The sequence below is a fragment of the Echiichthys vipera genome (genome assembly GCF_963691815.1).
Source record: "Echiichthys vipera genome assembly, chromosome: Y".
Classification (NCBI taxonomy): Eukaryota; Metazoa; Chordata; class Actinopteri; order Perciformes; family Trachinidae; genus Echiichthys; species Echiichthys vipera.
The window spans coordinates 14,555,986-14,583,661 of NC_139849.1; the positions used below are offsets into that span (position 1 = coordinate 14,555,986).

The following is a 27,676-nucleotide window of genomic DNA, read 5'->3' on the forward strand; positions in this document are numbered from 1 at the left end:
AAAAACTTTTTTTTTTATTATGTCAATTACAGCAATTTTTACTTGAGGTCATTCTGGATTCTTGTCTTTGTTCATCCTTACATTATATGGATGCTGAAAGGCAAACATGAAGCTTTAGTCTCTTGGAAATATAAATTAGTTTAAAATCATATTGTTCCATTTTCTTTCCCATGACATGCTACAAGCGTTTAAGCACTGCCTATGCGTCTATTATCTCTGCAGTACAACTGGATATGGTCAAGAGTGACAAAGTGGGGCTAGCACTGGACAAAATAAAGGAAAAAATTGTACGCTTTTCATTGGTAAAGACTTACCATGATCAACTAACAGAAACAAAGATGTCCTTAGGAAAAATATGGTTATAGCACTGTGACACAAAACAACTTTTAACTCATCCACTTACAACATGTATTTATTGTTGGCTGTAAAAGTAGTATTTGAAATTAGATTAATGATTTGCACTAATTTGGTGTCTGCAGTGTCTGTAAAAAGTGCAACAGACCTGAATACATTCCATTTCACGTTTAATTAAGCCGAGCTTACTGATCCAGTTTTGGCAGTTTGTTTTAAAGTGCTGTAAGAAACACTGGGTTGAATGACTGATTTTAAATATATTTTCAAGACGAACATTATTTTAATGACAACATAATTCCCATCATTTTCAACTGGAATTAACTGCCAGCGTTAAAACACAAGACTTAAGACTTAAGATTTATCCAAATTGAATAGCTGTCGGGTCACACATCCAACTATCACCATACACATACTTGCCACACATATACAGTGTTCCTGAGGACCAATTGTTGCATTAATCTCTCTCTCTCTCTCTCATTTTTTTGCAAAATAACGCAAATTATAATAGATTTTTTTTACGCAAAAATATATTTCTTTTATCCGATTACTCGATTAATCGATGGAATAATCGGTAGAATACTCGATTACAAAAAAATTGGATAGCTGCAGCCCTAACTCATTGTCATTTACGGTTTAATTTTCCTTTGTTTACAAGGCTGGCTAAAACTGAGGCTCAGGTAGGGTTGTTAGATAAATGGCAGATAAAGAGTTCCCTCCTTAAATCTAGCAAAGGCAGTTGAGATAAGCAGACTTCACTTGTTTTGAGTGAATAAGCCCACGGCAGAAATCGATCTCAGTGCTGTCAGTGCCTTGATTAGTCCAGAGCGTTGCCTGAGAGGTGAGCCCTGTATACTCAGGAAGAGCTCAACAGTGGTCACACAGCTCACTTCATCAGCACCTCCTGCAACACAAGAGACGAACAAAGTTTATCAACACAGAGCTGAGTGGACACAATCACAAACTTATAACAGACGGCATGAGTGCTTGAATAGTTTGTATGAATTCAAAATCCAGGATGTCCAACACCACCTTTGTGAAACAGGATGTTAAGATTACAAACCGACCAAAACCTTAAGTGGAGGTTGATACTGATATTTACGATAAAATAAAATAAACCTTTATTATTTAACATCTTTATAAAAATGTCTATGTGGCTACACTTTTATCGAAAATGTTTTCATGAGCTTTTCGGGTTGTTGCCATTTAAAAAAAATAATCTTACTTGAGTCTCTTTTGGCTCTTGAATTGGTGATTCCTCCGTTTTCACCTCAGCAGAAGGAAGTGTGCTGACCATCCGTAAGCTCCTGGTGACTGGACCCCCTATTCTCTCCCTCGTTCGAATGGAGAACCGCGCCTCTTTCTTGAGCGGTTGCGGTGGTGGCGATTTGGCTTCTGCAAATCTCTTGGGTGCTGCCTCTTTGCCCATACGCTGCAACCTCATGGCTGGTCGTTGTCGTGCAATGTCACTAGGAGTGTCCGAGGCTAATGGGGGGGGAGGCAGAGACAGAATTTGGCCATTCTTGATTTTTTTGCTAGTGGAAACTGGTACTGGGAACAAGGTAGGCCTCTTTAGTGTGGCAGTGTTTTTTCCTTTGCCTGTCTGGGAGGATTCAGGGTCTGCTACACCAGTGCTACGAGCTCTGGTCTTGCCCAGGGGTTTAAGCTCTGGCCCTGTCTGCGGTATTTCACAGTCTGAAGCTTTCTTTCGAAGACTCGTGTTTTTATCTGCCACAGACACTGCCTCTTTTTTCATCTCTGCAAGACATTTTTTGCCCCTTTTGACAACAGGCTTCATGGGACAGCTGACTGCCATATGTTTACTGAGACTCGCGGGATAAGTAAACTCCCGACTGCAGTGGGGGCAAACATTAGAGGCCGGCTCTTCTTTAGCTTTAACAATAGCCTTCTTTGCAGTAGTGGCAGCTTTATTTTTCTGTGAAATTGCATTCTGGACGAGCTGTTTTTTCTTCTTACTAAGGGCACTCATTTTTATTTTACCAGTATCTTGATCAAAGTTTAGTCTCTGTGGCTGACCCATTCTACGAAAAGGACTCTGGCCTGCAGTGGCTGTTGAGGGTGACACCACTCCGTTCAGACTCTTCATTATTTGCTTGAGGGGGATGGGTTTTTTCTTGGGAGTGTAACGGTTCTTATCAGTAGCATTGGCACAGGCCAAAATGTGCTTGTGCAGTTCAGGCATGTTGTCGTGGCCGTTGCCACACTTGGTGCAGCGTATGGCAGTGCTGAAAGTTTGTGGTATGTTGTGGGTGGTGAAGTTGGTAGCCGAGGCCACCGTGCTAGCATGGGAACGGCTATGATAAGGAAAAGGGGGTGGTTTGTAACTTGGGTAGTGTTGGTTTATGCCAAGGCGAACATCTGGGCCTTTAGGCTTTCCTCCCTCTGAGGCCATGATCTTTATTGTATTGTACAGCTCCTCAATGGGGTCCTCTGCATCATTACCATTAACACAAGGCTCTTCTTTTGCCAAACTAATGTCACTGTGTGGAGCAGCTTCATCAGCCATCTCTGGTGCTGGTGTTGAGGAACTGCTGTCCTCGGTGGCTCTGAGCGGATCTGTGTAGTTTTGTGGCCTAAGCTTGCCACTCTCCACAGCGCTATGTGAACATGTCTCATTTGGATGCAGATTCTTTTGGTGCTGCTGGAGGTTACAGAGAAATGCGAACTCCTTGGAACAAACAGAGCACACAAAGATCTTGCCAACTCCGTGAAGTGTTGTCCGGTGAGCCAGCAGGGCTGCAGTGTCACCAAACAGCTGCACGCAGAATTCACACTTGAAGGGCCAATCCGCAGAATGCTCTGCGATATGTCCACTGAGCTCTTTGATGGAGTTAAATGGCCCCTCACAGACATTACACACAAAAATTTTGCAATACATCAAGTTGACATCCTCTGCCTCGGAGGTTTTGTCAGATGGTTTATCGAGAGCAGCAGGCTGCGGAGAATAGTCAGCACCATCCTGACGTGCATGATTCATAACTGACAGCTCATCTACGCTGTGCTGAAGCTCTTCTTTTATCTTAATCTGAGGGAAGGACTGTGAAACCAGTGTTGGGGACGGGTCATGTGATGCAGGAGGAGGAGAAGATGAGGAAGATGAGGAAGATGATGATTCTGGCTGGAGTGAGAGAGCAGCAAGAGATTTCTCTGATACCAAGTCAAGGTTTTGGTTAATTTTGCCATTTAGCCGACTGTTGCAAGTTGCAGCCAGAGAAACATCTTCCGTAGAGGACAGATCTACTGATGTTGGCTCCGGAGAGCTTGATGTTGCTGAACAATTAAACAAATCTTTACATGGAGTGCTCGGGGAGTCCAGTGGTTCAGAGATATTGTTCTCTACCTCGTCTTCATTTTCTTGAGCAAACAAATCCGCCTCCAAGTCTGACGGGGGCTTGTGTTCAACTGTTCTTGGAGACATTTTTGGCGAGAGGACAGGAAGAGGTCTCACTGCAGAGGAGTCTGAAGGCTGAGAAAGAGGAGAGCTGGGAATCGCCGGTGGAGAAGGTATGGTGGGTAGTAGAGGGGGAGGCGGTGTTTGGGATGTCACACTGGAGTTACCGGGGGAAGAGGCATTCATGGTGACAGGGGTCAAAGAGGGCGGCGAGCGGTGGGCAGACTCTGGGGCAACGTTCGGAGAGCGAGAATGGGAACAGCTTAAGTTTGCTGAGGGACTCTCTTCTGCTGGCAAAGGTAGACCTAAATACTCATTCATCAGCACCTTTTCAAGCATGCTGGTGTTAGGCTTTCTCTTTTTTATCAGTGGCTGTGATGCTGGACTTCCCTTTAATTCAGGCTCAGTATTGCTCTTCTGATGGAAGCTTAAATCAAGAGCTGAATCCCTGAGCACCTTGTTCAAGCTGTCACATGACAGATCCAAGGGCTGCTGATTACAGAAATTTCCACCGCCGTGCATATTATTTTTAGAAAGGCTCAGGCTGTCTTCATCTTCCTTGTCCAGTAGGCTCCCAGGGAGTGGCGCTGGGTGGCTTTCCAGCTTTGGCACCTTAAGGGTGTATGAGCCTACCACTTCTTTACAGCTCTCTGTTTTACACGCAAGACTGAGGTTTGGAGATGAGAGGGGAGAGGATGTTCTTCTTTTAAACCTGCCTGAAGCCCCTGGCAGTGGCGTGACTGACAGTGGGGAGGCCAGTCTGTGGCTTTCTGTTATCAGGGCAATGGTTGATTTGTGAATGTCTTGTGTCTGAAGGAGCTGTTTGAGCTTAGGTGAGAGATAGACCGTTTTCTCTTGTTGAAACGCTGATGAATCGGCAGTTTGTTGGAACAGTCGACCCACAAACAATTTAGATGAGGACGATGAAGAGGCTGATTCTTTCTCTACCTTAAGGCTGGGAATAAATGGGGGAGTAGATGTTCTTCTTTTTGCTGCTGGCTGGCAAATGTTGGAAACTTGCTTTGCAGCATTCGTTCTGCCCTCCACCTTCAGTGCCTGACTGATCGGATTTGGGCTAATGATGATGGTGTCCAGACCAAACAGAGCTGCAGATCTGGAGTCCACCTCTATCACCTCACAGCTGCTCACTGAACTGGAGGACACAATCTTACCATCAATGTAGAAGCTCAAATTTTCGGAAATGTTTTTGGAAATGTCTACTGCGTAATCACCCCCATCATCTTCTGTGTCCGCACTGGGCACGTACACAGGCGGCGGGCTGGTGCTGGGGGACTCATCAGGCTGCTGCTTTTGCTGCACTGACGCCTCTTGCAGCAGCATGCCTTTCCTGCAAACTCCCTTTGGTAATAAGTGCCGTTCGTGTATTCTGCGTTGGTGTCGGCGCATGTTTGTGTGTGTGCCAAATGCTTTATTACAGTACTTGCAGGGATGGAGTTCCTTTGACTCCCCATTTTCATCCAATATAAAGGGGCGGTCAGCATAAGGCCCCAACTCCTTTCTCTGCACCTCTGAGTTGTGAAGTGGTCCATCCATAAACTTGGATCCTATGGCTACATAGTAACTGGTTGGGATGGTGCAGTCGGGACTTGAACCATCAGACTGCATAACAGGACAGAGTAGATTGGCAGTCCCTGCCAGAGAGCCAGGCCTTTTCTTAAGCCTGCTCTCGTGCCTTCTCTCATGCCGCCGCCGCCCCACCTGTGTGCCAAAGGATTTACTGCAGTACCGGCACTTAAACAGTTGCGTGTGCTGGTTAGTGATGGCATGAATGTGTATGTGATGTTCTAGACCCTGTCTGGTAGAGAAGTGGTGCTCACAGTGCTGACAGGGATATAACTCTCTATGGGGATCACCATCAGGGTCAAGGTCAAGATCAGGATCAGGATCAACCTCTGGTTCCATGGAATCAGCCGCAGGTGAAGGCTGAGCAGTTTGCTGCCGTACTTCGCTCGGTCCCTCCAAATTATCAGCATCTGCCTCCTCTTCCTCCTCCCCATTTCCCCAGTCCGTCATTACGGCTGACATGTCGTCCACATCTCTATTGACAGTGCTTCCCATGGGATGGGATTCCTGGAGTTCCTGTGAGGGCCCTAAGGTTGATGGCCTCCCATCCTTCTTCAGACCTGTAAACAATTCATCAGGAGTGTCAAGTTATGTTTCTTCATCATGCAATGTTCAATGTAAGAGTGGGCAAAAGAATGTAAATATTCAAATTATCCAGAACAATATGTTAACCTACCTTCTTCCCCATCCCACATCTCCTTGACAGTAGGTTTCGTCACACCCGCCTGTCTGGCTCTCTCCAACAGCTTCTCTTCTGGCTGCAACTACAAACACACACATTGCCTTACTTCAGACTTGATCAATGGCAAACACGTTTAAAATTTTCAAGTGTAGAAAAGTAATATTAGGAGTGAGCAGAATCTTTCTTGGTATTGCACCAAAAAAAATTACAAAGAATTTCACGTGTTAAAAATGTGTTTATTCGAACATTATTATTTCTGAATAGCCTAATCAATATATTTCTGGCTAAATAGCAAGCTTTGGTTATGTATTGCAATTTTAGTAATAGTAGTAGTAGAGGAATGCTATACAAACAATGTATAAGATATGATTATTAGACCCATGAAACCTATGTCAACAAGACATCATCAACAGACCTCATGTGCTCAAACTCATAGCAGCATTCATAATTATGGGCTTGCATGCACCAGTAATTTAAATGTCTGACCCCTCTCTAACTCAAGAGAGACCTGACCTGGCCTACAAAGCCCAATTCACACCAGAGACACACATGCTGCAGATCAGTCATCTGGCCTGCATTGTCACAGGCATTCTGCTACATCTACAGCAGCAACACGACTGACGCGACAAACATTGTTATAATATAACTGAGCTAGCATTTAAGGGTCCTCGTTTTTTCTTTACATCTAGTAGTTAATGCACAAGCACACCAACTTTGCAATACATCATGTGTTTGATACTCAGATGAAGCTAGCAGAATAGGTAGGCCAACTTCATCAAGGTTGACTTTGCAGTATAGTAAAGGGCTGCCAAAAGCCTCTACGCTGCAGTATAAAAGAGATGATGTGCTGAAGGGCATTTCCTGTAAGGTTACACATTAACACATTGAACAAGACCGTAAAATTACGGATGACGATGTTTGAAAGATAGAAACTCATCATAGAAGCTCACAGGCCTTGTATTTTGTTTTCTACCTTATTTCAAAAACATTCAGGAGTTTCAGGGACGGATTTGCCTTCCTGTGTTGCCTCTTTTTATATTTTGATTTAAACTAAATAAATACTGCCACCTTGTCAGACTTTGACTCCTCCTAATTTCCTCTTACCAAAAAGGACATTGATGTGACGTTGGGGGGAGGGAGATCCGTCTGTCTGGGTGACCTTTACAGAATTAGCCACATTAGCTCCACCACCCAGGAGGTAGGCTACCAGAACATGGTTCTAGAGAAACAGGAGCGGGAGTCCTGTTTCTTTAGAGGAGATTACACCGGCTATGATATCAAAAAAAGTTTGGGGTTCAATTCAATTCAATTTTATTTATAGTGTCAAATCATAACAAAAGTTATCTCAGGACACTTTACAGAGTAGGTAAAGACCACACTCAATGACTTATTTATGATTTACATAGACCCAACAATTCCTCTGTAGAGTACAGTGGCAACGAAAACCTTCCCTATAACAGGCAGGAACGTCAGACAGACCCAGCTCTGTGGAGGACGGCCATCTGTCTTGACCGGTTGGGGAGGAAGAAAAGGAGAGAGAAAGAGAGAAAGGACACACAGATGGACAGAGAGAGACAGACAAACACACTTCCAGAGATGCAAGCAAAGCCTAACAGTAACTATAATATTTATAGTAATGTGAATATGACGTATATGTTAAGGCAGTTAATACAACAGAATAGTAGAAACAAGCACAGCTAAGGTGACAGAATATGAAAATGATAATAATTATGGTGGCAAACATGATCAATGATGAGTAGTGGCAATAGCAGCTACGATACAGCTACAAATTTTATAGTTTATTAAACTAGTGATAGTATATATGAGTAACAGTGACAATAGCAGCAGGAAGCGTCATGTAGGACCACGGCAGCAAGCACCACCACGATCAGCAGAGACCTGCGAGACGACAAAGCACAAACAGCTCCGGGGAAGAAGCTGAATCAGTAACATGCATTGATGGGACATGAATGATTCAGACAGAGAGGAGAGAAGCTCAGAGTATCAGGAAAAGTATTATCCCCCGTCAGACTAGGCCTATAGCAGCATCATTAAGCAGAATAAAGTCTTATCGTAAGCCCTAGCTGTAAGCTTTATCAAAAAGGAAAGTTTTAAGTTTACTTTTAAATAAGGGGACAGTGTCTGCCTCCCGAATAACATTTGGGAGTTTGTTCCACAGGAGAGGAGCTTGGTAGCTGAAGGCTCTGCCTCCCATTCTACTTTTGGAGACTCTAGGAACGACGGGTAGCCCTGCATTCTCAGAGCGCAGCGATCTAGTTGGGTGATACGGTACTATGAGCTCTTTAAGATACGACGGAGCCTGACCAATAAGAGCTTTGTACGTAAAGAGAAGGATTTTAAATTCTATTCTAGATTTTACAGGTAGCCAGTGCAGAGAAGCTAATACAGGAGAAATATGTTCTCTTCTATTTGTTTTAGTTAGTACACGAGCTGCAGCATTTTGGACCAACTGGAGACTCTTAACAGACTTATTGGAGCAGCCTGATAATAAGGAATTGCAATAGTCCAGCCTAGAAGTAACAAATGCATGAACAAGTTTCTCTGCATCTTTCTGAGACACAATGTTCCTAATTTTTGCAATATTACGCAGGTGAATATATGCAGTCCTTGTTGTTAGTTTTATGTGAGAATCGAAGGACATATCCTGATCAAAAATAACACCCAGATTCCTTACTGTGGTGCTGGAGGACAACACAACATCATCCAGAGTAACAATGTCTTTAGCTATTGAATTTCGGAGGCCTTTGGGGCCAAGTACAATAATTTCAGTTTTGTCTGAGTTTAACATCAGGAGATTGCAGGTCATCCAGCTTTTTATTTCCTTAATGCACATTTGAAGTTTATCTAACTGATGGGTTTCTTCTGGTTTGATCGACAAATATAATTGTGTATCATCAGCATAGCAATGAAAATTTATGGAGTGCTTCCTTATAATATTTCCTAAGGGAAGCATATATAAGGTGAAAAGAATCAGTCCAAGGACAGAACCCTGTGGGACTCCGTGACTAACTTTAGTGTGCATGGAGGATTTGTCATTAACATGTACAAACTGAGATCTATCTGATAAATATGACTTAAACCAGCTCAGTGCGGTTCCTTTAATGCCGATCAGATGCTTTAGTCTGTGTAGCAGGATGTGATGGTCAATAGTGTCGAAGGCAGCACTAAGATCTAGTAAGACAAGTACAGAGACAAGTCCTTTGTCTGAAGCTATTAGAAGGTCGTTAGTAATTTTCACCAGTGCTATGATTTGCTCTAAATCCTGACTGGAAATCCTCAAATAAGTCATTATTATGTAGAAAGTCACACAACTGATTGGCAACTAATTTCTCGAGGATCTTAGAGAGAAAAGGAAGGTTAGATATAGGTCTATAGTTGGCTAGTACCTCAGGATCAAGACTGGGCTTTTTAAGAAGAGGTTTAATTACAGCTACTTTAAAAGACATTGGTACATAACCTGCTGATAAAGACATGTTAATCATATCTAATACAGGAGTGCTAATTAAAGGTAACACTTCTTTAAGTAACCTAGTTGGAATAGAGTCTAGAAGACAAGTAGAAGGTTTTGATGCTGAAATAGTAGAGTTTAATTTGTTAAGGTCGACTGTAGAAAAGCAGTCCAAGAATATATCAGGTCGTACAGTTTGTAAGGTTCCTGGGTTTGATGAACAAATAGTGCCAAGCGAGTTCATTTTGTCTCTAATAGTTATAATTTTGTCATTAAAGAAGGTCATGAAGTCGTTACTACTGAGGGTTATAGGAATACATGGCTCAATAGAGCTGTGGCTCTCTGTCAGCCTGGCTACAGTGCTAAAAAGAAATCTAGGATTGTTCTTATTCTCCTCTATTAAAGATGAGTAATAGGCTGCTCTGGCATTACGGAGGTCCTTCCTATAGGTTTTAAGACTTTCTTGCCAAACTAAGTGAGATTCCTCCAGTTTAGTGGAGCGCCATTTACTTTCCAACTTTCGCGATATTTGTTTTAATTCACGGGTTTGTGAGTTATACCACGGAGCTAACTTCCTCTGTTTTATTATCTTCTTTTTTAAAGGAGCAACAGAGTCAAGTGTTGTTCTTAGAGAGCCTGCAACACTTTCAACAAGGTGATCAATTTCAGAGAAACTAACGTTAGTGCAGGAGTCTTGAATATTAGGATGAGGCATTAAAGTAAATGCAGATGGAATCGCTTCCTTAAATTTATTTATAGCACTATCAGATAAACATCTGGTGTAGACACTTTTACCCAGTGGTGAGTAGTCCTGTAATGAATTCAGAAGTTATTAAATAATGGTCTGATAAAATAGGATTCTGTGGAAAGACTATTAAGTCATCAATTTCCACACCATAAACCAAAACAAGGTCGAGGGTGTGATTAAAACAGTGAGTAGGTCTATGTACACTCTGACTAAAACCAATCGAATCTAATAGAGAGATAAACGCGATACTGAGACTATTATTATCGCTGTCCACATGAATATTAAAATCACCTACAATTATTACTTTGTCGGATTTAAGGACTAAATTTGACAGAAACTCTGAGAATTCTGACAGAAATTCAGAGTACGGACCAGGAGCACGGTACACTATAACAAATATAATCGGCTGCACAGTTTTCCAGGTTGAATGTGAAAGACTAAGAACAAGACTTTCAAATGAATTATAATTTTTACAAACCATCTTGTCACTTGAAACACCACCACACGAATGCCCTCAGACGATGACGAGGTTAGTATGCTAAACAAGCCCTAAATAGGTTTAATTATGCTGTGAAAAAACGCATGTTTAACATGTGGGGTCAATAAGAAACGGCTATATTGTACAAATTTCTTGGAGAACTGCAGTTTTTGGCACTTCCAAATTGGATCAACCATGAAGTCGCTGTGGTGGGGGCTTGGTATATAATAAATATTTGGTTTGGAAAAGAAACAGTTGTAATGCTATTTTTCTTCATTTGCACAGATCCCATGAAGCTAGACAACAATATAAAAACGCACAAACTTTAAATGGTGAACAAAAATAGAATGTCATGACATTTGCTCAGATTCTTGATGCATTTGTTTGTGGAATGATTTGTTTTGCTCAAACCCAGGAGTCCAGTGTCACTTGGCCACTCCTATTGACTACAATGTCAGACTGAGTATTTTAACTCACAAGAGTCATGGAGCATGGCAGAGTGGTGGTAAATATGCGTGACCAGTATCCAGACTCTCCTTTTGGTCTGGTCAATAAAAGGGCACACCAAAATGTGGATTTTTGCCACTTGTCAATATGCCACAGATGTCACAAATCATGAGGGAGCGTGCCATTGGCGTGCTGAGTGCTGGGTTGAGTGTTACAGCTGTTGCAACACAACTGAATGTGCATCATTCCACTGTCAGCCGCCTGTGGACTCGTTTCAGAGAGACTGGAACGATAGCGAACCGTAAACATGCTCGCCGGCCACATGTTACCACGCCTGCTCAAGACCGGCACATGCGGCTCCAGCACCTCTGTGAGCGGTTTCGCCCAGCGACCAGAACTGCCAGTGAGACTGTTGGTCTGCACAAAAGGCGGATTTCAGTGCTGACAGTCAGGAATCGCCTGTGGGAGGTGAATCTCAGAGCACGTCGACCACACCAGGGACTCGACCTCACAGCAGCCCGGCGTCGGACGCAGCTGGACTTGGCCAATGTTCATGTGCGCTGGACACTTGCACGCTGGAGGACCATGCTGTTCAGTGATGAGTCATGGTTCCAGCTGTACCATGCTGATGACAGACTCCATGTTTGGCGCTGTGTTGGTGAGTTATGCTTACGCCAATGTTCTGCAACGGGTGGCTCATGGTGGTGCTAATGTGATGGTGTGGGCAGGCATTTGCTATGGACAGCACACACGTCTGCATTTCATTGATGGCAACCTGAATGGGCAACGTTACCGTGATGAAATTCTGAGACCAATTGTCGTGCCCATTTCTTTTAACTCCATCATCTGACCTTCCAACAAGATAATGCCCGTCCGCACATTGCCAGGATATGCAGGGACTTCCTTGAACAGGAGAGTATTATCAACAGAAAAAAAGGAGAGTATTCCTGTCCTCAACTGGCCTGCCCCCCAGATGCGAAGGGTCCAGCAGCAGGCATGGGCGGTTTCATCATGACAAAAGAAAGCCCATTAGGCGTTCCTGGTAGCGTTTCATCAACCAATCACTTAAGAGTTTTGCAAGGCATACTGGGTATGCTTTCCTTGAACGCCGTTAGCTGACGATCGCTAACAGCCACATCACAACATTCTTGTTGTTGCATCAGGCATGAACTAAAATAGTATTGGTAATAATTGCACAGGCATGAGTTTTAATACTTACCAGTAACGTAATGTAATGCAAGATATGACTGATATCACATCTGGCATTACATTATATAACTCTACACTATGTTTATGTGCTGTAACGAACCGGAGGAGAATGAACACGGACTGAGAGAGAGAGGCTGACTGAAAGTGTGTCCCTATATTCAGGCACTATCAATACACAGCTAAGATGCAGGTCATCTGCTCAGCCTGCAGCAGGCACATTACAAAGCCCTTACCCTCACATGTACATAATAAGGAGACAGATCCTGAAGGAGGAATTTAAAATTATGAGTGGTCTCTTTACTTGCTGTATAAAAACATTTTTTGCAGTTAAGATCAGATACTCCATTAATGGTTAGGCCTGCATACAGAAGTTACAAAACTATTTACCAACATTCCAAAATATAAAAACTATTAATGTATTCTTATATTCAGGAACTGCAGTTAAAACAATAAGAAACATCCATCATACAAATGTAAACTAAAAGTTAACTGCTGCATCAAAACTCAAAACATAAGATTGGATGTTTTTTAAATGTGAATATGAATCTACCAAATAGTCAAAAGAAAAAAAGATGGATCCATTTAAAACTAAAAAGCAATCAATAAAACTGTGCAATCCTAATCCACATCCTGCAAATGTATTATTAGAAACATGTTTTAATTGACATCCAGTTTTAGATCAAAATGCATACATAGACAATCATGAGGTATGGGCACATTTTTTCTCAACTTAGTACAAAATGCAAAAGTTAATAATGAAAAAAGGTAAAAACAAACATTTAGCAACGTTTAGAAAACATTTAAGGCACTAACTCAAAAGTAGTCACTTGGTTTTTTTTAACCAGGTTTCATCCAACCATATATCACAATAAACAAATATGACAGTTTGTAACCTTTTTTTATTCATATGAATAAATTGTAAATAAACAAACTGCGTCTGGACGTGCCGCCATCATGTTGTAGTTGTAGAATCTTAACCATAAACTTCCACACTGATGTCCTGTGTTAAACTGTGTGTTGTGAGAGAAACAGGCCGGCTGTCCCCTGTGATCTTTTGGCCGGTGTGGAAAGGGAGGCAGGTGCAGGACAAGGCAGCACACCTCTCTGGTAGTCTTTGATGAGATTATGTGATGTTGTACTCTCTCAGCTGCCATTGTGGTGGAAATGCAAGACTGCCAAGAGAAGCCTGGAGAAAAGCAGATTATGCAGAAGAAACCCGGAAGACAATTGGTATTTAAAAAAAAAAAAAAATCTAGTGTATAGAAAATGTGTTTCAAAACATTTTTCTCGTATTGTGTGGCGTAGAGGGTCACTGCCACTTACATTGTGTTAATCATTGAGGTCAGAGTGACAAGTAGAGTTGTACCTGACTGCATTTTACTCAGTGGTTTTATTTTACACAGCATCAGTGGATATATCTGTTTACTGTAGAACAGGGGTCTCAAACTCAAGTTACCTGGGGGCCGCTGGGCCACACAGGGGATTCCACAAAAAAAAATCCTCAAACGTCATTAACTGTTTAAATGATTTCTTCTGAACATGAAGTGTCTTGAACATGAATGGTACATTGAATGAAGATCATGAACGGCATGAATGGCTTCTCTTGCCTATTCCTTGCTGCCAGAGACTTGACAACGCTTCTTCTCACATATCTGAGCCACATTTGGCTTGAAGATGATCATCAGTAAGTCTAGACCTGTACTTGGAAAGTTCAAGGTGGAGAACTTTTCACACAAATATGTGCTTCCAAAAGACACATGGTCCGCTTGAACAGTCTGGAAAGCTCAGGGAAGTTGGGGGGTAATTCTCTAAAAAATTGCACATGCATGTCTGCTTTTCCACTCACCTCCCTTAACTTGGCTTTGAGGTCACAGTTGCATCCCAGGTCAATGAGCTCCATCTGAAGCACAAAAGGGGCATCTTGCACAACAAAGGTGAAGGGGTCTGCAAAAATTTGAAACATGACTTCTTGTTTAGTACATTCAGCTCATGCATGATGTCAAGATAAATCCATGAGCCATTTGGGATCGCTTAACATAGCAACAGCCACACAATCCTTCTCCATGAAGGCTTTCAATTCTTCTCTCAACTCAAAAAATCTTTAAGACATTTCCACTGCTGAGCCAACGTATATCGGTGAAATAGAGCACATCTTCATATTCTGATTCCATTTCCTGTAAAAAAAAGCACAGATCTTCCTGTGCTTTAAGCCCCTGGATCTGATTTGGTTGATGCATTTCACAACAACTGACATCACATTGTCAGACTTCAGGCATTTACTGCAAAGGGCCTGCTGATGGATAATGCAGTGGAGCGCAATGGCCTCCTCTACACCCTCCTCTTCCAGTTTTCTTTGCACAAGTGCCACCAGTCCATTTTTACTCCCTGTTATCGATGGCGCTCCGTCAGTTGTTATTCCAACAAGCCTCTTCCATGGCAAACCGGCATTCTCAATGGCAGCACACAGCTGGTGAAAGATCTCTGGAGCGGTGGTCTGGCCATGCATTGGAATTACTGTAAGGAATTCTTCCGTCACTTCAAAATTGCTATCAACACCACGGACATAAATTGTGAGTTAAGCATTGTCAGTTATGTCTGTGCTCTCGTCAAGAGCGACTGAGTATGCATCAAAACATTTGGCTTTCTCACACAGTTGATCATAAATGTTACTTGACAGGTCAGAAATGCGTTGTGCCACGGTGTTGGCAGAAAGGCCGATGTTGCTAAACTGACCTTTCTTTTCTGGACAGACGATACTTGCAGCTAGCAAAATGCATTTTTTGACAAAGTCGCCTTCTGTGAATGGTTTTCCCGCCTTAGCAATCCTCTCACTAATCACATAGCTTCGACTGCTGCAAAATTCTCTTTGGTTGCTTTCTTAAAGAAATCTTGTTGCCTCAATAGACATGTTTTAAGACTGGCAACCCGGTTGGCTCTCTCATCTCCCTGGTATTTTGCATATTCCTCATCATGTTTAGTTGAATAATGACGTTTCAGGTTGTACTCTTTATGCACCAAAACTTTATCAGTCCAAATAAGACATGTCGGGATGCCCGTGCTCAACAAAGAAATACTGCGTCTCCCACTTTTCATGAAATTGTCTGTGCTCATCTCCAACCTTTCGCTTTACTGCAGGCTTTGAAAAAGACATGATGGGTGTGTGACAAAATATAGTTAATTCCACCAAGTGTTGCTCTTGTCAAGTTTCAATGAAGTGTTAGCTAGCGACGCACGAGAAGAAGAATTCGTCCCGCAACGGGGATATTCGATTTTTTCACACTTTTATTGTTATTCATGTTACACACACACGCACAGGCCCGAAATACACACACATGCACAGACAGGACCTATATACATTCAATAAATGGAGAGATGTTAGAGCGAGGGGGCTGCCAGTGACCAGCGCCCCGCACAGTTGGGGGTTCGGTGCCTTGCTCAACAGCACCTCAGCAGTGCCCAGGAGATGAACTGGCACCCACTGGCCGTGTGTACAAAAGACTGTCTTCGGAAATTCCTACAGCCACCGGGTCAGTGAACGCACCACTTACATGCATGTTGATACGCGATGATTATGAGAGACTGAAGGGTCGTCACACACACACATGGTAGCAGTTGTCTTTCTCTTTACGCTCAATCATAGCATTTGTAGATGTTAGAAAGTACCGGGATGGCGAACGCAAAAAGGGCGACTGCTATCTGGCTGTTTACACACCGTGCTGTTGTTACAGCCCTGACGAGGGACGGCGGGCGGGAGCTGCCTGAGTGGCCCCGCCAGAGATCCACTCCGCTCACGGGCCACACTAATATTACACTTTCATATCAAGGTGGGGAAAGCAAAATATCAGCCCGCGGGCCGCTAGCTTGAGACCCCTGCTGTAGAACATGTACAGTAAACAGTTCATGCTAGATATCAGCGTAAATGTACATGTTTTGTTTTTGCTCTGAATCTACAAAACTAGGTCTATAACTTTAAGTGCAGCTGTCCCTACATTAAAATTAACGGCAGTCTCTCCAGGAAATTAACATTAGCAAACTGACGTTACAGATTTCCCCGGATTAACTTGTAAATTTGACAAAATCCTATGCTAACGTCAGCTAACAATAACATTAGCTGGTGTGTTTCGGCTGCTTTACAGCAAGATTACCAACCACACCTCAGTTCTCATTACTGAAACACTTATGCTGGTTCATTTGGAAGCTGACAAACATTGGAGAATTAAACTTACGGTGCACAATTCATGTTTTCGGTCAGCTGAGTCTCCATGATAATGACAATCCCTCCACGCAGGAGCGTCAGCTGCACCGGAGGCTGATGAAGCTGCTATACCGGCAAAGGTGTACCAGCTGTCTGCCTCACATGAATGTTGGTGCTGGCTCCATCATCATCATCATCATCCTCCATCTTTGATAGACTGGCGTCCTGTCCAAGGTGTACTCCGCCTCACGCCCAATGTCAGCTGGGATTGGCTCCAGCCCACGCGCCATCCCGAAATGCATCATATCACCGGGGAAAAGAGAGCGCCCTAAAGTTACCCGCAAACACACTCTGGGCACAAAGCTAGCTCCGGTCATTTTCTGGTAAACCACGGACTTCACGTCTTGACAGGCTGAAGTTTGTGCTTCCATACAAATGTAGCTTAGCGAAAGTCCAGACAGGGCACTGGAGGAGGTGCGACAGGCAGCAATGCCCAGCAGGTCGCAACATCTTCCTGTGCAATTACTGATGTGAAAGTTCAGACAGGAAGCCTGTTCCCCCTTATTCTAGCTCACATCTTTCTTGCTGCTACGCATCTTTCAGAGACATTACCAGTCAGCTAATTGGGGGCGGGGTCATCAATTCTCTCTAACCTATCAGGGATCTCTGTTGTCCTAAGCCAATCAGGCTATAGCTATCAAAAGTTTAAAAGTGCTCTCTCTCTGTGCTGTCAGCTCTCATTCCAAGCGCTAGGCGATGGCAAACACCCACTTTCATTTATATCAGCGGTGCTTTTCCTGCTCTACAATGCAATGTTTGTTTCCTACCTGGAGCCTCTTCTGAGGATCTTGACCCACAGACCGGAATCATGCTAGAGCAGCCATGCTTTTTTGTTTTCAGGCGGAGGCGCAGTAGCTCCCAGCGGGCTTAGTTCGGAGACTCCTTATGTCGAAGCTGAGTCATCTTGCTTTACCGGAGGCCAGGCAATTCTCCAATTCTCGAAGGCCGTGTCCAGATCACAACTCAGCAGCATCAATCAGACCTCCTCTGTACAGACTTGCGGGCAGAAAAGAGCAAACGCCGAGCCCTTTAAAACCTGTTTTGGGGCTATTCGGCCTGCAAACAATTTCCCCAACTTCATTAATTTATCGGATGTTTTTAATCGGTTAAAATGTACATATCGGATGGATAAAAAATTACGTAATAATCCCCCAAATCGGTCGATACTTTATCGGCCCGATAATTATCGTGCATCCCTACTTTACATTATATGCAATACGGCTTTGCATCTTTGAGCACTTTTAAGTTAATGCAATAATCGGCTTTGCATATCAGCAGCACCTTTCATTTCCATGCTTAATAGCTGGCATTTCATCAACGCCTTACATCAGCATTTTTTTCAGCACCTTTTATTTACTTGCTAACAGCTGGCTTCTCATCAGCACCTTTTACTTTCATGCATAACTTTTTCTGCTTTTCAGCACTTATTATATGCAAACTGTTTATCATTTTATCATTTTCCGCTTTCATTCTGCTGCTAACCTCGGTGTATTCTCGCTGAGATTACAATCTCCCTTTCACTTAGTCATGCAGCCTCCCATGCATTTGGTGCACGTTGGTGTCACTCAGGTAACGTATAGTATTCATTGGGGGGTATGAATTGCTCTACCCTTGGCTTCACTACCCCTTTAACATGAAGTCCCGATGGAGTCTAATCGCCAAAGACTCTCATTCAATCATATCATTTGTCATGCATTGTTTAATAAAATCTTACTTGCACATCTAAAACGGAATCATTAAGTCTTCCTGATTGAAATGTAGCTTAGTGAACAGATAATAGCCACTGGAGAGAACAGCCATCAGCTGCAAGGGGAAACAGGGAGACGTCCTTGTCACTGCTCTGCCACCGGGAGACGTTCCAGGATCAAAGGGACAAAACGTCGAAGAATGGTGGTTTCTGGCTGATGACCCTGTGGCTAGACACATGGGCACTGGAGGAGGTGCGACAGGCAGCAATGCCCAGCAGGTGGTAACATCTTCCCGTGCAATTACTGAAGTTCTGGAAAACCCAGTGACTACTGTGAATAGGGCAGTTGGAGTCCAGGGAAGAATGGAGGACAACCAGGAAAGACTGGATGGCAGCAGGGAAAGACTGCACTGGGAGTGGGCGGCTAGTTACCCAACCCACTAGTCTCTCGTGAGAGACACCCAAACCTAACTACGAAGAAACACATAAAACAACCCATGGGCCCTCCAAGAGGCAGGATGAAAGATGGGCCCAATAGGACAGTGCCCACCACCTTAGACAGAATGGAGCCAAACGCAGAGACCAAGGAACCAGCCAGAAGGAGCAAGCTCAAGTGGCCGAAGGCAAACGAGGCAGAAGCATGGCGCACGCTGGACTCGGACCTGATCAAGACCCTAGAAGGATCACTGTGTGGAGGTGTTGAGACAAAGCTGAATCTGATTGGAGACCTCATATACCAGACCTGCAAGGACCGGTTTGATGAGTTTGTCCCAAAACAGAGGACTGCCGGGAGAGAGAATGGAAGGAGAGAAAGGGAAATCCTCCAACTAGTGCAAAGGCGTCGACATCTCCGCAAGAAGGCAACCAAAACAGAGAAGGAGGGTCTGAAAGTCCTGTGGGAGGAGATCAGGAAAAGGCTGGCTGGGCTTCGCAGAGCCGAACGCATCCGCAAGCGCAACCAGCTAAAGCATAAAGAGCGAGCCAGTTTCTTAAAGGATCCCTTCAAGCACGCCAGACGGCGTGAGACCTTGAGACCACCAGGGAGCAGATGGAACTTCATGTCAAGGAGCAGTACAGTGATCCTCAAAGGAGCGTCTCCTTAGGAATTCCAGGATACTTGCCTCAGCCAGCAAAGCCGACAGCTCAATTCAACATCATGCCCCCCAAGCTCAGCGAAGTCAGGCAAGTCATGGAGAAAACAAGGTCTTCATCTGCACCAGGCCCCAACGGTGTCCCCTACAAGCTATATGAGAACTGCCCCAAGGTACTAGAGCTGCTATGGTTTCTGATGAGAACTGCCTGGAAAAAGCAACTCATTCCATCCGAGTGGCAAAGAGCGGTTGCAGTTTTCATACCCATGTAAACAGACTCCAGAGACATCAGCCAATTCTGAAACATCGCCCTGCTGAACGCAGAAGGAAATATCTTCTTCTCAGTGCTAGCCAGAAGGATGACCACCTACCTGCTTGAGAAACGGCTATCTCGACACCAACTGCCAGAAAGCAGGAGTCCTAGGCTTCCCAGGGTGTGTAGAGCACTCCACCATGATCTAGGACCAAATCCAGAAGGCTAAGCAGGAGAAGACCGACCTGCATGTCATCTGGCTTGACCTTGCCAATGCCTATGGATCAGTCCCACATGGAATTCTTTCACATGCCCGCCTGCGTCAAGAACTTGGTAGCACAGTGCTTCAATAACCTGCAGATGTGCTTTTCCCCACATTACTTCACCACTGGCTGGCAGCGTCTTGAAGTAAGAATCGCGATGGGGTGTGCCATTTCTCCAATACTGTTTGTAGCAGACTTTGAGATAATCCTCATTGGGGCAACGCAAATGGTTGGAGGAATCAAACTGCCAACTGGTCAGAGGCTTCCTCAATTGAGGAACTACATGGATGATGTCACCAGCCTCCTTCAGACAGCAGCATGCACATAAAGACTGCTGAAGAGGATGGACGAATTGATGTCATGGGCTAGAATAAAGGTCAAGCCTTCCAAGTCTCTTATCACTCAGAAGAGGAGTCAGGAACGACAACACCATCTTTGTTGTTGGAGGGGAAAAAATCCCACTTCTATCAGAGCAACCCATCAAAAGCCTGGGGAGGCTGTACACTGCAGATCTAGCTGACAAACAGATGGGAAAATCAGTCATGAAGCAGCTCTCTGTAGGCCTGGTAAGGATTGATCAAAGCCAACTCCCTGGGAAGTACAAGGTTTGGTGCTACCAGTTTACACTCTACAGGAAGGTAATGTGGCCCCTGAAAATGAGCAAGATATCCTTATCAACCGCAAGCAAGATGGACGGAAAAGCCAACTCGTTCACCCGAAGGTGGTTGGGACTGCAACGGTGCCTATCTGAAACCGGTCTCCTTGGAAAGAACATGCTGCACCTGCCACTGTCTATACGATTGGGCTACATGCAAGAGAAGACCAGGTTGGTACTCAAGCTGAGGGAGTCCACAGACGAGTCCGTTAGGAATGCAAATGCCAAGTTTCCAACTGGCCGCAAGTGGAACGCCCAAACCAAGGTCGACCAAGCTGTTGGTCGGCTTCAACACCGGGAGATCATGGGCAGAGTGCAGGAAGGAAGAGCAGGGCTAGGATGGGGAGAGGCACCACGCTTTTGGTCCAAGGCCAACCGCAAAAAGAGGAAGGAGATGGTGGTAGCAGAGGTGACAAGGACAGAGGAAGACCGCTACAAGATCAAGGCTGTGTCACAGGGTCGACAAGGAAGTTGGACAACCTGCGAGGGAATCGCTTACCGGAACATCAGTTGGTCAGAAGTGTGGAAGATCCCACAGGCAAGACTCAGCTTCCTCATTCGCTCAACGTACGACACGCTTGCCTGCCCTCGGAACCTTCACCAGTGGTTTGGTAGAGAAGAATCCTGTGCACTCTGCAATACCCCCAATGCAAGCCTCCAGCACATCTTGTCAGGCTGCAAGATCGCTCTCTCATAGGGGCGCTACAGATGGCGCCACGACCAGGTCCTCAGAAAGCTAGCTGAAGTGCTAGAGGAGTGACAACAGAGTAGCAAACAACCACCATCAGCAGAGGACCCTACCATCTTTGTCTCGGAAGGAGGAATAAGGAGAAGCACCAGTCCAAACCAAACAGAAAGGCCCTTCTCCCTCGACCAGGATTGGAACCTCTGCTGAGGTTTAAACACACCACTTTGACTAAAAGTTGCATTTGTAATGAATTTCATATTTGCTAAAGGTGATTTGGCATCAGCACTAACAGTGTGTGCATCATTTAGCCAATTGTGAAAACGCTTGCTCGTGATTTGTAAGAGCATGTCTCCCTTTGATCAGTTTTGGTTTGAGTAAAGACAGGCACAGCTTCATAGAAAATATTAAAACCGTCTGTTTGAATTAGGGCTGCAACGATTCGTTGACGTTGTCGACAAAAATCGATAATAGAAATTGAAATTCCATTGTCGACATTCGTTGCTAGACGTGTTTTTCCAACAGAGTGAGGCATCTCACTTCATTACAATCTCTGCCGAGTCGCACATGCGCAATAGCGTCTCTGACGAACGGTAACGCACACAGAAATGGCGGCGTCCAACACAGCAGCTGCGCGCACGAAAACTTCCAAAGTTTGGGAGCATTTCAGCCTGGATACGGCGGATAAAAAGATTACTTGCAAGGTTTGCAAAGCAGACCTTGCAAGTCGTATCATGGCAGCACCTCGGTGTTGCACGAACATTTAAAGAGAAAGCACGTCCGGCAGTTGAATGAAACGGAGTCCGAGTCTTCTCGGTAAGATTCAAGTTTTGATGTACATTGTACATTTTATAAGCGTATTTTCGCTTTAAAAGAGAGCTTTAACGTTATGCCTGACTGTGCCTGACGAACGTATTTTAAATTAAATGCATGCAGTCCGAAGAGGAGAGCCACCTTGGACCCCTTTCTGCAAAAGAAGCAGATGTGCACCCCGCAACAGGCGACTTCCCTCACTGAGTCAGTGTTGCAGATGCTCATCTATGATATGAGGCCGCTCTCCATAGTTGAGGGTGCCGGGTTTCAACAGATGATTGCCCAGTTCAACCCAGAATACGTCCTGCCATCCAGAACCCATTTCACCCACTTGATGGAGCAGAAATACAGTAAAACGTTTCTGAAGGTAATTGTTTAGCACGCACACACACACACACACACACACACACACACACACACACACACACACACACACACACACACACACACACACACACACACACACACACACACACACACACACACACACACACACACACACACACACACACACACACACACACACACACACACACACACACACACACACACACACACACACACACACACACACACACACACACACACACACACACACACCATAATTCATATAAACCAACACATATATTTCATACAAGCAATCACAAATTTCATTTAAAAGCAATTATACATTTCATTCATAAAAGCAATTATATATATATACATATATATTAAAATAGATTAAATACATAACTTAATTTTGGTAAAATCATAGAGTTGCTGCAATTATTAAAACTGTAAAACTTGTATGTTGAATTGTTTCTGTTGACATGTAGGTTTTTGCACGTTAAATATTTACAAAAATCAACTTTTGTGTTTAAAGGTAAAGGAGATACTAAAAGAGGTCAACAGCTCCCTCGCACTGACGTGTGATGTTTGGACCAGCCGTGCCACAGAGGCATATCTTGGAGTTTCGTGTCACTTCATCACCAAAGACTGGCAGATGAAAACTTTGAACCTCGCCACTCTACCTCTGGAGGAGAGGCATACTGCTGCGAATATCATGATGTGGATGGAAGAGGTGATGGAGAAATTTGACATCTTGCCTAGCAAAATTAAAGCAATAGTACATGACAACGGGTCTAACATGGTGGCGGCAGCTCGACTCCTGGAAGAAAAACACAATTGGTCTAAGGAATAAGTGAGAGATGGAAGAATCTTAACACTGCCTCTGCAGAGAGAGACAACCCAGTTGTTCTTGCAGCTGCCATCGACCCAAGATTCATAAAGATGAAGTTTATCTCACCTGAACATGGCACAAGGGTGCAAAGTACAGTTGAAGTTCTCGCCATAAAAGAAGCAAAGGCCAAGACTGGGATACATGATGACCCTGAGCTACAGCAGAAGAGGAGGGGTCATGTCCCAGGGGGAAAGTCAGCTCTGGATAACCTGCTTCAGTCTGACACTGACAGTCTGAGTGAGGAAGAGGAGGAAACCCTGGAGGACAAAACAATCCAAATGGCGAGGAGGGAAGTTCAGATGTTTTTCACAGAGGCACCAATAGCCAAAAACAATGACCCTCTCAGCTGGTGGAAAGAAAATGAGGGGCGTTTTCCCACACTTTCAAACCTAGCAAGATCTCTTCTGTGCATTCCTGCAACATCCACCCCGGCAGAGCGAATCTTCTCAGCAGCAGGAAATATCTGCTCCCAGAAGAGAGCAAGCCTCACATGTGACCATGTGGATATGCTGACTTTTCTTAGTATGAATAAACTGAACAACATAGCCTGAGCCTCATGTTGATTTTAAACCTGGTCTGTCCACCATGAAAGGTTTGTGTCCAGATTGTATCACACAAGTTATTTTACAACTGAATGCACTTCACAAAATGCACTTTATATTTTTTTTATTTATTGTTTTACTGCTGCTAATGTGCCCTTGGTTTACAGGAAAGAAATGTTTACTTGATTTTAATTTATTATTTATTTTTTATAAAACACATTTGCCTGTCCTTGGACAGAGGTTTATTTATTGATGGATTTATGGCCTATCAGCAGCAAAGTTGAATAAAAGATGCATTTTTCATTGAAGTACCCACCTTTCTTGTGTTTATTATCATTTCCCACATAATTAAAGCAACCTCATGCTAAATTTAAGAAAAAATGAATAATTATCCGATTAGTCGACTAATCGTTTCAATAGTCGGTGACTAGTCGACTATTAAAATAGTCGTTAGTTGCAGCCCTAGTTTGAATCAATAACGTTTACAGAGAGTCGCCGTTTCGTGGGTGTCACGTTACAAAAACGCACTACACAGTTCTAGCTAGGAGATCAATCATTTTGATTTGATGAGCATATCAGTACTATAAAACCACTTAATGACACATATCACGGGAATGACGCTGCACAAAGGAAACCAGGTGACATCCTTGACTGTCAAACTGGGAAAACAACAAATATAATAACATTAATCAGTCTAAACATAACTGTGTGCGTGCACAAGACTCACCACTCACTGTGAAAACAGCTGAGGTGCGCACAGCTCTGAGGAGAACGAATCCACGGAAAGCAGCCGGCCCAGACACCATCTCCGGGCGTGCCCTCAGGGTCTGTTCATGGGAATTGGCTGATGTGCTTGCTGATATCTACAACCTGTCACTAGCACAAGCTGTTGTTCCTGTCTGCTTCAAATCCACCACCATCGTTCCCCTCCCAAAGAAAAACATTGTGACCTGCCTGAATGACTATCATCCCATTGCACTCACCCCTAAAGTGGTAAAGGGTTTGAAGAGGATAGTCATGACCCACATCAAAAAGAACATCCCCGACACCTTGGACCCCTTACAGTTTGCGTACAGTCAGAACCGGTCCACAGACAATGCCATAAAACACAGTAATTCACACCACCATCACTCACCTAGAGGCCAAGGATACATACGTCAGAATGCTTTTCATAGACTACAACTCAGCGTTTAACATGGTCATTACTTATAAACTCTCTACTAAGCTCCTCACTCTTGGTTTGACACCTGGCCTCTGTAACTGGGTGCTGAGCTTCCTCAACGACAGACCCCAGTCAGTCAGAGTTGGCAACTGCACATCTCAAACAAGAACTGTAATCATAGGGACCCCGCAGGGCTGCGTGCTGAATCCCTTGCTGTACACCCTCTTCACCTACGATTGTGTGGCCACCCAGAACAACAACAGTATCGTAAAGTTTGCGGACGATACTACAGTCATCGGACTGATTACTGGTGGGTCGGAGACGGCGTATAGGAGAGAGGTGGAAGAACGTGTGGCCTGGTGTCAAGACAATAATCTCTCCTTGAATGCAGAAAAGACCAAGGAGATGATCATTGACTCGAGAAGGAAGACAGTGCAGCACATACCACTGTGCATAGGTGAGACAGAAGTGGACAGGGTGAAAACCTTCAAATTCCTCGGCACTTACATCAGCAAGGACCTCACTTGGTCTCACAACGCACAGCAGAGGATTAAAAAAGCCCAGCAGAGACTGTACTTCCTGAGAAAATTTGGCATGTCATCCAAAATCCTCAGCAACTTCTACAGTTGTACGGTCGAGAGCATCCTCACCAGCTCCATCACAGTCTGGTATGGAAACTGCACTGCCCAAGACAGGAAGGCCCTCCAGCGGGTGGTCAAAACTGCACAGTCCATCTCTGGAACAGCCTTCCACTCACTTCAGGACATCTACACCACCAGAAGAGCCCACAACATCATCAAAGACACTACCCACCCACAGCACAGACTCTTCACGCTGCTGCCATCAGGCAGATTCAGAGTGGGACAGAGGCAGGGAGTGACCAGGATATATAAAACAACCTTAAGCTCACTTAAAAAAACATGGGTGATGAATCATTCATGGACTGAATTCTAAGTTTTTCATTATTTATTATTATTTTACTTTTTATTTTATATTTCAATTTTGCTATTCATACTTTTACTTTTTAAGAGATGCACAGTTGGGTTTAATTTAAACACTGGGCTTTTTCGTGTTGTATATGTTAAAACAAGAAATAGTACTTTTTGGGGTTTTTTGTTAATTCCATTTACATTTGGGGATTCTTGCGTACCGTCCTCCCATGCCACCCTGTCAAGACCTCTTGCCTAAGGTGACATGATTTCGGAGACAAAATCTGGGGACATTTTTGGTTCAGAGGTGTAAAAAAAAATCCAAAACATGACCAGTATTAAGCCAGTTTGATATTCAACATTCATTTGATATTGAGAATAAAAAATGATTATGCATTTAAACAGTTTCATTGAATTATGTCACACCACTTGTGTTTTTTGGGGAATTTTTTTTAAAACTTAAATCTATTATGCTTCCTTATCTATTGACCTGGAGATGTCAAACCACTTTGGCATTAGCCTGTGAGTAGTAGGGTGCGCAACTACACATGTCGTTTGGTTAACTTTTATGTTTTTTAATTTTTTCCTTTATTCCCTTTTCGGATGTTTCAGTCATAGTGAAAAACGGGGACTGTCCCCAAAAACTAGTTACGTCTGGTCACCCTACTCTTGCCACCCCATGTAGAATTTTCTAGATCCACCACTGGTTTGTCCACGAGTAAAGGCATGTTTTCAAAGATATATGAAGTGGAATTCAATTTTCATCATTATGGCCAAATAATCTCTTTACACATTGCTCTAGAACAAAAAGCTGAGTTTGTTCTGAACACTTCCATATAAAACACATATTACGTATTATGTTATATGCAAGTACCCTTAAAAGGGGAATTTACAAAAGGTTGCAAAATCGAGAAAATACCCTCAGAGAGATAATGCTATCAAACAAGGCTATAACATAATAACTACGCAGTGTCACCGTGTAAACTGTCTTACCAAAATATAAATTATGTTTTTAATATCAATAATTCACTCCACACACGCACACACAGTTTTCATATGTTCCTGTACATACCCGTGCGCGCGGACCTACCTGTTTAGCTTAGCATGCAACACCAACTGATACTGAATTAACTGGTTATTCTGGACCCAAAGTGACGTAAAAGGTCAGTTTAAACACTCGCCGCGACGATATAACGATTATATTCTAGAATGTTATCCATTACGTACGTCCTAATGAGCCGTTGACGTTGGACGGCAGCTGGCTAGTCAGTTACCTAAACCCACTAAAGGCCATCATCAAGTAAAGAGAAGCTCGCTGAAGGATGGGACTCAATGAAAGTCACATCCTCGACACCGTCAGGACCCAGAGGAGGAGAAAAAAGCTGCTAAAAAAGTTAGCTAAACGAGGGTATTTTTCGGGAACGAGTTGAATGGTCGTTGTTTAGAGGTGCATCTGCTCGTTTCAGGTCGAGTGTGAAGGTAAGAGAAAACCCCCACACATCGTTAACGTTAGCTGTGCAAACTAGCCCCCCCGCCCTCCTTCATTTGAAGCTCGCCTGATATAACTTCAACTGAGCTGCTCACAAATCAATCAGTGGCTAAAATTAAGTGTGGCATGTTATTGAGTACACGTATCGGACATCAAACCCGAGTTGAGTAAGTATAGGCCTCACCTCGCTTCGCCCTGGGTGAGTTTTTCCTGCTCAGGCTGCTGCTGGCTCTCTCTTCCTCCAGTGTAGCTG

General features: G+C 43.8%; 1 protein-coding gene across 3 annotated transcripts; it reads right to left on the minus strand.

Moving 5' to 3' along the window:
- LOC310966239 (PR domain zinc finger protein 2-like) lies at window positions 1-27,676 on the minus strand. Of its 3 annotated transcripts, XM_083940091.1 has the most exons (5): window positions 27,608-27,657; window positions 14,227-14,324; window positions 6,024-6,111; window positions 1,577-5,907; window positions 1-1,255 (listed from the first exon to the last, which is right to left on the minus strand). In XM_083940091.1, exons 2-5 carry the CDS (start codon window positions 14,278-14,280, stop codon window positions 1,238-1,240), a joined length of 4,491 nt encoding a protein of 1,496 aa, XP_083796217.1. In that variant the 5' UTR covers window positions 14,281-14,324; window positions 27,608-27,657; the 3' UTR covers window positions 1-1,237. The 3 variants fall into 3 exon arrangements, with proteins under 3 accessions (XP_083796217.1, XP_083796218.1, XP_083796219.1); XM_083940092.1 differs by lacking the exon at window positions 14,227-14,324 and having other exon boundaries at window positions 27,608-27,676; XM_083940093.1 differs by lacking the exons at window positions 14,227-14,324; window positions 27,608-27,657 and adding an exon at window positions 27,209-27,316.

Bases quoted from the DNA above. Each gene is read 5' to 3' on its own strand.
- LOC310966239 (XM_083940091.1), bottom strand. From the start codon at position 14,280: ATGGAGCTCATTGACCTGGGATGCAACTGTGACCTCAAAGCCAAGTTA. The intron at 6,112-14,226 runs GTGAGTGGAAAA...GTGTGTTTGTAG, and splicing joins TCAAAGCCAAGTTAAGGGAG to TTGCAGCCAGAAGAGAAGCT. The intron at 5,908-6,023 runs GTAGGTTAACAT...AATTGTTTACAG, and splicing joins GATGTGGGATGGGGAAGAAG to GTCTGAAGAAGGATGGGAGG.